The sequence below is a fragment of the Moschus berezovskii genome, chromosome 2 (genome assembly GCF_049115385.1).
Source record: "Moschus berezovskii isolate FMDL1 chromosome 2, NW_MosBer_1.0, whole genome shotgun sequence".
NCBI classification, from domain to species: domain Eukaryota; kingdom Metazoa; phylum Chordata; class Mammalia; order Artiodactyla; family Moschidae; genus Moschus; species Moschus berezovskii.
In genome coordinates this window covers 129,027,372-129,038,601 of record NC_142461.1, presented here as the reverse complement: position 1 = coordinate 129,038,601, position 11,230 = coordinate 129,027,372, and the positions used below count along the sequence as shown (strand labels likewise).

Here is an 11,230-nt window from a genome sequence, read left to right as displayed (position 1 = left end):
GGAAAATTCCATGGACAGAGGAGTTACAGTCCATGGGGTCACAAAAGAGTCAGAGTCGACCTAAACAACCACCACAGAGTCAAATACCAATGGGATGGGATTATGAATCTTATCTTCTCCTGTTTTCTTTGTTTTTCTTTATTCTGTAAGTTCAGTTAGGGTGTGCTTGAAGAAATTATAAGCTTGGAATTGAAGACACACCCAACTGTCCACCTTGAAATAATACCAGTTTTAATTATATGAAATGGCCTCACTGTACAAGTAGTTAGGACTGATAATATGTGTTCCACTATTTCAATGATGGTTAAGTGATGTATCTAGACTGGTAAAGTAGCAATTAATTACTGGCAACTGGAATTAATGATCCAGTTAAAGGCTATAATAGTATTAGATGGGATTTTATGAAACTGCCAATAATTATCAGGTTTGACATAAAATGGCTATCATATAGTTCAACCAAACATACAGATGTATGCATGCTCAGTCGCTAAGTTGTGTCTGATTCTTTTGCAACCCTGTGAACTTCAGCCTGCCAGGTTCCTCTGTCCATGGAAGTTTTCCAGGCAAGAATACGAGAGAGGGATACCATTTCCTCCTCCAGGAAACCTTTCTGACCCAGGGATTGAACCCACGTATCCTACGTTTCCTGCATTGGCAGGCAGATTCTTTACCACTGAGCCATCTGAGAAGCTAAATATATATATAGATAAATATATCTTCACCCCCTTTTAAAAAAATGCTCTCAAGGATATGTTTAGAGTATTATACCTAAAAAGAATATAATAATACTGGGATACAAACAAAACAAGATGTTTAATACCACTGTTCTTATAAACTGTAACTAATCACAGCAATGACTTCAATTGTAAACCTTAAAGTTGAAACACAACTTTCAATCAGTTATCTGTACGTTTGGTATAGTTATAAAGAAGTCATGCATGCGAACCTTAAAAACATTTAGAACTCAGACCTCACGTTCAACCCAAAATCTCCTGCTTTTCAATAGTCACATTTTCTCTCATCTGCAGAGATGGAAAAATGAGAAATATACCTTTTCAGATTCAAACCATATGAATGTTTAACTTTTTATTTTTTAGTATCCTGTTACATTAAGAAATGATTAAACACCCTCCCTCTAAGGCTGTTTTCAGAAAAACAGTAAATGAAGCTTCTTGAACTGGAGCTCTTTTACATATATCTGATTATTTTCTTTCTAAATTAAGCCCACTCTTACTTACCTCTAGTTTCAAAGTTCTTGAAATATGTGACCACAGATGTTGTGACATGTCTGGATACCAGATGAATTTCATTTGGACCCAGTTCATGGTCAGCAAAAGCAATGACTTCAACTTCCTTCAGAGTCTTTATTTTCAGGTAACTCTTATTTTCCCATTTTTGCAACAAGGAAAAATCTTCCCTTCTGACCTCAGATTTTTTGTTTTCTCCTTCAAGTATATAGCTGATTCTTTTATTCCACATTCTAAGCAGACTTTTCTCCTCATTCTTTTGTCCTCCAGATGTTATAGACAAAGGGTCTTGCTTTGATATGAAAAATGGTTTCATTGTTTCTGTGCTTTCATTAATGTGTGGTTGATTTGGAAATCCATAGCTTGACAGCACAGTACTGACAATATTTTCTGCAGCTAAACAAATTTTGAGTGGAGAAACACTTGTCTGAATTTGGTTAGGCTCAACAACTGGTTTGGAGATCTCATAATGAAACACTCTTGGATTTTCACCTTTTCTCATTTCTATAAATGACATTACTTGCTTTAACGCTGTTTCTGTGGATTCATTTGCTTTTTTAAACAGTTTTTGTAAGACACTCCCTTCAGGGAGGGAGTTATTTCCTTTTATAGCTTGATCAAAATAGCCCAAGTCAGATTCCTTTGGGAATGTGTCTTGCACTTTGTTTCTAGAAGATGAAGGTCTGTTTTCTGAATCAGGCCTTCTTATTGGCTCTGAGTTTCTAACTGTGTCTTCTACAGAGGCTCTGGAATATGAGGGTAAATTTGATGAAGACTTATACTGTTTTTTCATATTTTCCTCTGAATAAAAACCCAAACCTGGAACACTGCTTTGTGGAAGATTATTCCCAAAACTTACTTCCTTTAACTTTGACTTGGGCATTTTCTTATTAGTTGCTAATTCAACCTGGTTAACAATGTAAGTATTTTCTACTCCTTGGAAGAAATTTTCCTTGGGAAGGTTTTTGATTAGAGACTTACTGAAATGAGCACACTGGTCCATCAGTGTACCAATGATCTCACTTGCTGCAGTGTTCTCTTTCAATATGTTGACAGAAGATGGTTCCACTTGGCTAATTTCTTTGTCTAGCTTGTTCTTAATTACACCAAGCATGTTGTGGACAATATTAACAGCATATGTAAGTAATTCTGAATGGAATGAATGAACCTGTAGAAGGGTATTCTGTACATTTTCCTTGGAAACAATAGTACTTGACTTGGATTCATCAGAAAATTTTTTCAGTGGTTGCAACTTTGGCAATATCTTTTTGCTTAATAGTCTTTGTTGGACAGGAAAAAGATTTTCTACAGGCATTTTCACTATTTCAGAAAACTCATATTTAGAGACATGTTTAAACTGTAAGTCCACAAATGACTGTAACATGTTTAAAATCCGTTCTATAATTTCGTGAACAATTTGGTTGCTAGAGCCCAAAGTACTTTGGTCTTTGGTTTTAGTGTTATATACTGGTACATTGCTGAGGATATCCTTGGTTGGAAAACCATATCTACTTTTAGTAGTAATGTGTTCTTTCCTATTTGCTGGAGTTTCTTTACCATATGGGGTGGGTATTTGGGACAAAAAGCACAGCTGTAATTTTTCAAACAGCATTTCGACAATTTCCCTTCCAAACATATTAATCTGTGCTTTGGTGTCTTCAGCTCTAGTAGAAGCTCCCTTAAAACAACTATGAAACTGGTTTTCACAGTCCTCAAGATGTGGCAGATTTAAAAGCGAAAGAGAATATTCTAATTCTTTTGCTTTTATTGAAATTTCAGTCAAACCATTTTCAGCTATCATCAAGAGCTTACATTTTTCGTTTTCCGTGTCATTTGATTCTGCTTGCCATTTGTCAAACATTTTTTTAAATATACCTTCTTTAGGAAAAATCTGTTCTAACTGTGAAGAAACGTTTTCCAAGTAAAAACAGGCTTGTGGTTTGGCAAGAGACTCTGCACCTATATTTCCCTGTGAAAGTTTGGGATCATCCAGATGTGAGAATTTGATAGGGTTAGCCGAATTGTGGTTATTGATTGCATATAATCCTTGCAAAACTGTATTAACTATTTTATTTGCTGCCATGATTTGATCAGATGGTAAAGCTCTATTGCTTACCATTGCTCTAGCTTTTGTCACCTTTTCCAATTCTTTACCAGTTGTTTCCAGGATATTACTTATTATATCCTTGGCATACATTTTTAGTTCTGAAGTAGGCAGTTTCATTTCCAGTAAGTTTTTGGCATCTCCTGTTGATAGGATGTGTGGCAGCCCAATATCAGTCTTGGAGTAGATGTCTTTTGGGGTCTTCTCTCCAGGACTTAATTTGGTCCTGCTCTTGGCCTTAGCATGACTAGGCCCTATGTGTGGTTTTGTTCTAAATTTAGGTAAAGGAGTAACTTTTGGTCTTGCTTTTAAACTTGTTTTAACACTCAGCTTAGTGCTCACTTTAGAACTGTGTAGTCTTAAAGGTTGCAACTCATCAGAACAACTTTCATGGGACACGATCTCTTCAAGATAAAATGAGGCAAAATTTGTGATCTTATTGAGAACCACTTGGACTAAATCTTTCCCCACTTGTGATGGTGAATATTGTAAAAAAGTGTTTTCCAACAGAGAGATATTTCGACTGTCTGCATAAGGATAAACCTGTGGTAGCACAAATCTAATGACACTACTTCCTATTCCTGCTTTAGTTTCTCTGACGCGTGGTGGTTTCTTTGGTAAAATGTTTTTGTCAGCTGGTTCTCCTTCATTATTTTCATATAATGATGTCACAATTACAGAGTACATTTTCCCCAAAACATTTACAATTATGTCACTTGCCACACTGTTGATATGTGATTGACAGAAGTTTTTTTGCGTTATGTCTGATGTTTCAGAGTTAGATATAAAGTGGGGTATTTCATTAAAGGAAGGCAAATGGCCTATGATTTCTATTATTTTTTGATACACTTTACTTAAAACTTCTTCCACTGCACTGAATAATGCAGTTCTTTCTTTTTGTTTTGATTTTTCATTTCTCATAAATATTTCTTCTAAAACAATTCTTTGGCTTTCCCTTTCCAATGCCATTTGGTTTTGTTCTAACGGATACTTTGACAGAGACAGTTTGGTGTCTTTTTCCTGAGCGCTTTGTCCCAGTGATATTTCATTTGAAACGGTTAATTGTGAAAATAAATTAGGATTGTCTTCTGAGTAAAAACTGATTTCCTTTGCAGATCTTTTATTATGTAAACTCTTTATGATACCATTGGTAATTTCACTTACAATGGTAATTTCTTGGAATGAAACATTGTTTGGATATGGCTGCATCTTTTGGATTTCAAGGTCTAAGTCATTTTTAATAAAATTCAAAATGGCACTGGCAATGATGTCAGAATATTCCTTAAGACTATCTTGTGATAGATGAATTGTAGATCCAAGTTTTTCTCTGTAACTGGCAAAAGTGGAATCCGAGAGCTCTTGGCTGAGAATAGTTTCATTTGATATTTTCAGAATATTCACATTTGATTCCACCTGGCTTGGTTTATGAAAGATGATGCCATCTTGCTTACAGTTTTCCAGTTCTGGTCTCACAAATGACTTTTCTTTAGGCTGGAAAGCAAGCATAATAAACGAATCTATTCTTTCTGTGGCAAATGATTCTAACCAATTAAAAATACTTTGAGTAATGCAGTTAGCACTTTCCTCACATGGGTCAGGAACAGATTTCTTGGGGTCTTCTTTCTCTACTATAGTTATCTGGCTATCATTAACATAAGATGGTTTAAGAATTTTTGAAGATGGAAAATGATCTGTTTTTCTTTCACTTTCTGACTCCATAAGAAGCGACTGTCGACGCTGTGCTTTTGGAAACATATCACAAAAGGTCAGAGGCAATCTAGTGGAAGTAGGATCCTTTGCATTTATGCTAAGCATGACAGCAGAACTGAGATTATGAAGTACAATATCTACTATATCATTGGATATCAAACTAACATCTGATTTAGGAACTGAAACCGTTGGAAGAATTTTATTTACACCCTCAATGTCAGAATTTGCTCTGGAATGCTTGCCAGCTATGCTACATTTCAATGTGGGTGTGGCGAATGACAGATTATTCTGGGTGAGTGTTTTTTCATAAATATCACATAAGACACTTTCAATGGTATCTTGTATTTGAAACTGAAGTACTTTTCGATACTCAATCTTATTAAACAGCTTTTCAATAATACCTTCTTGCTGATCTGAACTGATCTCTTTGTCAGAACTGTTCTTGTCACATTTTCCTTTGGATGATACAATATCTAACACTGTGTTAACAATTTGACTTGTAATACTTTCAGAAACCACAATGTTATTAGTTAAAAAAGAAGTTTCCTTCTCTTTATCTAATTCATTTTTTATTCCTTTTAAAATTTTTCTGGCCACTTCTGTTGCATATGTATTTAATTTGTTCAAAGAGAGCTGACAAAATGAGTTGGTATTTTGTGATATAACATTATCCACTGAGCAAGAGGAAAACTGTCCCTCAGAATACAAATCTTTGGCTGACAAAGCTTTGCTTAATGTACTCTCATCCTGTTGAACAGGTGAAGCCATTGGAACTGTGAAGTTGATTTGGGGACAAAAAAGAGACTGTACTTTGGAAGTAGCAAAAGTTTCTAAACTTGTTAATATTGCCTGTACAATATCTTCAACTATGTTTCCTTTAGCCTGTCTGTCAATATTAAATCTGGACTTAAGAGTATACGGATTCTTGTTCAGTGCAGTGATGGAGGGTTTTCCTCTTCCATAGGTGTGTTCATGGAAAGAAACATTTGCTGAGAAGGTGATGGTTTTATAGCTATTTTCACTTGCAATTGTCTCTGTCTTAGCAGCTGTGTAAAGTTTATCAAATACAGTTGTAACAACATCATCTGCCACTATCGTTACATCTGTTTCAGATACCATCATTTTATCTATAAATGGAACAGATGTTTGAGCAATTGGCTCATCAACACTGTGAGGGATGTCACTTAAAAGGGAGTGGGAGAGAGAAAGCATTTTTAATTGACTGACCAAAGCATTTTGAAAGATTTCATTCAAAATATTTCTTATAATGGGAACAACTGGAGATTTCTGTGATTCTTTGAGTTTCACTTCAAGTTTGTTTAAGGTTCTTTCTAGAACCCATTGTTGAAGAGAATCTGAGTGAGTTTCTTCCCTTAGTGGTATTCTCTCACCAATGAATTCTTTCTCTGTGTTTGTAGCATCTTCTAGAAATGAATCTGATTCACCTCCACCAGGAAGAAAATTTCCATAGATTGGCCTGTATCGGTAAGTTCCACTGTCTGTCTCTTCAGATGCAATTTCATTAAGCATATTTGAGGATACTGCATCTAAGATTAAACTGACAATATTCTCTAGCATTTGTTTCTCAGGTGGTGGTGTTTTCACACTTGTCCTCAAATCTAGTGAGTTCATATTTAATTCTGTTTGAATAGCTTTCAAAATAGCACTTGATACTTTTTTTGCCTTTGTGTATAAAGCTGACTGCAATAGTTCTTCATGTGTGTCTGTGAAAACACTGGGGCTTTCACATTCCACGTTTATCTCACTGCTTTTTTTATTTTCATCGTTAGTAGAACCCAGAGTTTCTAAATTTCCATTGGCAAACCCTTCCAGTTTAGCAAAAACCATATTAAGAATATCTGAAGCTATCGTTTTTAGCTTACTTGAATGTATTTCTTTTGTGCTCCCTGTTTTGGAAGATTTGAGAGCAATAGGTTTTTCCATGCTTTTAGTCATCTCTTTATTACCCTCTTGAACCATCCTGGAAACTATGCTGGAGATTATATCAGTGCATTTGGCCATTTCCTCAATAATTGAAGTAAATGAAAGGTTGTCAATATCGAGAGACTCTGAGATAGCTTTACATCCAGAACTTACAGAACTAGTATCTGTGTCGACACTACATAATTTTGCAATGATATATTCCAAAATTGTTGTTGAAATGAGCTGAATGTTAGACTGTAATTCAGTGGCTCTTTGCTTATTCTTATTTGTCTTCTCTCTGCTTAGCTTAGAACAAGATGGCTGACAGTGAGGGTGGGCCCCTATGAGCTTGCTTAACATTTCATAGAGTGTTTCCCCAATATTATCTAACACTTGTAATCTGGAATTCTCTTTGAGTTCTTTTCCATTAATGACACTATGGAGAGCACATGGAGTAGCTAAAATTTTGTAAAAAGATTTTTTATCCTGTCTGTTTGGCAAAATGTTCCCTTTATCAACATTATCAGATCCATGTGAAGCTGTTGGCTTCGAGTTATCTGAAGAGAGTGAAATATTGCTTTGATCTGAATGTCCACTTGCTAATATTTCACAAATACAAGTTAATAATGGTGATTCCATGATGTCATCATTGAGATCTGAGACAAGAGATTCTAATTTCTTAGTGTCAGTAAAACATACTTTACCTGTGAGGGATTTAGTATAGTTTCTTTCCCTAAGATTTAGGTTTTTCTCACTGAGTTCTAGTTCATTCTGGATAGCATGCAAAACGATGTTTACCACTTTAGCTGTATAAGTACTAAGTTGAGACTGTAATGAAGATTTCTCTGCAAGTGAAGGTTTGAAGCCCATTTGCAATTTTGGACAAATAAATAACTTCAGCTTTTTAAAAACTGCATTAATGATCTTATCAGTAATTTCATCTGCAGGTTTTGGTTCACTCTCTTCAGATTTTAACAGGGAAGGTTCTGCTAGATCTCCATCAAGTGAAGATAAATATTTCATTTTCTTTTCACTGTTGAAACATATTTTTAGTGGCTTTTTATTTGGCCCTGTTTTGACCATGTGGAGAGTGTCAGGACTCTCTAGAGAATCTGGATGAACTGATGATGAAATGGAAATTTTGGTGGTACTGGGAATGCAGCTTGCCTTATAAAGTATGTTTAGTATAATGTCTGTTATTTCCTGAGCTACTGTACTAATTTCTGACACAGAAAACAGCTGGTCCATCCATTCTTGATGTGATGGTTCTTGAGGTTTTTCTGAAGCAAGAACTGAAGCTTTGTCAGTTCTACTTTCTAACTGACCAGGAGGAACAGAAGATATATCCTTGAGCATTTCTGTTAAAATACTTTTAACTGTGTTTTCTGAAGCTTTTTGTATTTGATGCTTTTGATCTTGGCTGAAAAATAAAATGTCTTTATTCGAACAAGGTTTTTCCTTCAAAATTTTTCTATCCTTAAAAAATGGTAGCTCAGTCCTTAACCTGTGACTATGAAATGTAGCTTTGCTTCTTGGAGAAGCAGGCTTTGTAGGTAGTTTGCTATTTCTTTGATATTCTAGAAAAGGATTTCCTTTTGTAAAGCAATGTTCAGGAATTTGTTCTCGTGATTTTGCTTTTTCATCTTTGAAAGATGAATCAAGCACATTTTCCACAATTCTGTCTATTTCTTCATTATCATCTTCAGAATAAAGGACCATGCCAGGAACATTAATAGGTGGAAATGGTCTTCCAGACCTGGGGCCGTTAGATAATCTAGTGCCAGTGAGTCTGTAATTTACTTCAGTGTCAGAAGGACTTCCCAGTCTAGAATGTCTACATTTTTGATTACCTGCTTTTACTGGTTCCTGATGTAGCTGGGTAAAGATATCATCAAGCAACTTAAGGAGTACTACTGTTTCTTCAGACGCAATAAGTCTCTCATTATTAAGTTCAGTTTGTACATATCCTAGTATAGTGCTGATTGCTTCCTCTATATAGCCAACCAAAGAGGACTGGGAAAGAATATTTGATATTAAATTTTGTATCTTTTCTTTAACAATTAAATTAGCTGCATCAAGTTCAGGATTGGATTTCTTTTTGTTAGCTTTTATATGGCACATATATGATGGGTCTGTCATATGTTGCTGATAGGAAAGTTTAGTTGCCTCTTCAAGATGAGGAAGTTCATTTTGCTTACAAACTGTAAGAGTCATCAGCTTTTCTAAAATGGCATGCACCATATCCTCTGCAACATCACACATGGGTTCTGCAGTAGAAGGCACTGAAGCTATTAAAGGTTTTCCATATGAGAGAGTGAGAGATTCTTCACTAGGTGTTAGGCTTGGTTGAATGTTGACTGATAAATCTTCTTGTGAATATATCTGGACACATTTTTTCTCAACTGCAGACTGTAGCTTCTCAAGCATATTTTCCACAATTTCTGAAGCTACTGAGCAGATATCAGCATTGGAAACCAAGTCTCCTCTTACAGGCTCACTTTGGTCAACAAAAACTTCAGCAGTAACAGAAGAAATAGAGGGAATGGCATGTGTTAAATCAGACATTATTTCTTGAAAAATGCTTTCCAAAATCAATTCAGTTTCCCCTTTTAAGTGACACTTAAAGTTAACAAAAACATTCTTTAAACTCTTCATTTCATTCATGGCTTTTGCTTTTTGATCAGAAAAAAATGGATTCTCTAAACCATCTGTTTCAGTGGTAGCATCCTTTGATTTTTTTGTGCCTGTTTCAAGTGATGCTAGAAGATGACTATCAGATTTACAACTTCTGAGGTCAGGGTATGTATATACCATGCTTGTTTCATTATATTTTAGTTCATTTGTTACAGATTGTCCTGTAATGTGACATGGTTTTCCCACAACTGCTTTTTCCACATGGACAGATGACTTTAATGGTGTGGTTGGTCTCCTTACTGATATGTCAACTGCAAATGCACAGGGCTCTCTCTTAAATGATTTAGTTGTTGCAGAAGTATAGCTTCTATATGTAAACTCTTCACTGCATGTGCTACAAAAGGTTGAACTATCTGAGGAGAGGACAGAGTCATCAGACACTGGATATGTATTATTTTTCAACCTTTCTTCATATTTTGTGATGGCTGGGTATAATATACTGGTAACTGTAGCCACAACCCAGGTCATTATATTCTGAATTATGCTATTCAGTTCTTCAGAAGTTACCTGGTTTGAGGAAAGCAGGAATGAAAATAAAATCATGTAACTATCTATGATGTAGATAGGAAATCATGTAACTACTCTATGATGCAACAGAGGGTAACATTTGATGTTTTATATCAAACAACGCATAGCTTGATACCATCATGGTTATAAAGAGAACATGGTAAATGTATATATTTAGAATTTCAAATTAATTTCAAGTTGGTTTATTCTCTACTAAAGTAAAAAAAAAAATTTAAGTTTCCATTTGGCTCCCATTCCCTCAGAACATTTTTATTTATTTATTTTTTTCCTAACATTTATGGCTTAGATAAAAGAATTTTGGGGTAAAAAGAAAATGAAAAATCACCAAATTGCTGCCTAGCAAAATTATTTTAAAATGAACCAGCTTATTTCTAACAAATTACTTCTCAAACAGATATGGTCAAAACATTTGGGTGCTTTCAGAGGCATCTGTCTAGCTGAGTAATGATGGAAAAGAAGCCAGCTCTCCTCTCAATCCCTGATGCAGAGGTGAGCCTGTGATTTGTTTATAGGGAAAGGACTACAGCTAATTGCTAAGAATCTAATAAGCAAAAAAAAAAAAAAAAAAGTTCATGTTTTTATGGAGATTGAATGGGTTTGTATCTAACAAAATAGTATCAATGGAAACTGTCATAGAAGGCAGAGAAAAGGTGATACAGTGAAGGAACAAATGAGTTTAGATAGAAAATAAGGGCAGGCTAGAATTGCATCTCAAAGAGTCAAGAGGGTTGAGCAAGGATAAGTTTAGAGAATTCCTCCTTTTGAGCTTGATATAAAACCTCAGGGACTAGATTTGAACGACTATTTCCTTAGTGGTCAATGGTGCTATCCTATGTTTAAGTTTGGGCTTTCCAGATATCTCAGTTGGTAAAGAATCCACCTGCAATGCAGGAGACCCCAGCTTGATTCCTTGGTTGGGAAGATCCCCTGTAGAAGGGAAAAGCTACCCACTCCAGTATTCTGGCCTGGAGAATTCCATGGACTGTATAATCCATGGGGTCGCAAAGAGTCAGACACGACTGAG

At 35.4% G+C, this 11,230-nt stretch overlaps 1 protein-coding gene across 1 annotated transcript in view; it reads right to left on the bottom strand.

Annotated features, from left to right (window-relative positions):
* The window catches only part of FSIP2 (fibrous sheath interacting protein 2), a 149,289-nt gene that overhangs the window by 37,940 nt on the left and 100,119 nt on the right, over nucleotides 1-11,230 (bottom strand). Inside the window, exon 16 of the mRNA XM_055398640.2 lies at nucleotides 1,239-10,185. Coding sequence (XP_055254615.2) covers nucleotides 1,239-10,185 — 8,947 coding nt within the window. The remainder of the gene's footprint in view (nucleotides 1-1,238; nucleotides 10,186-11,230) is intronic.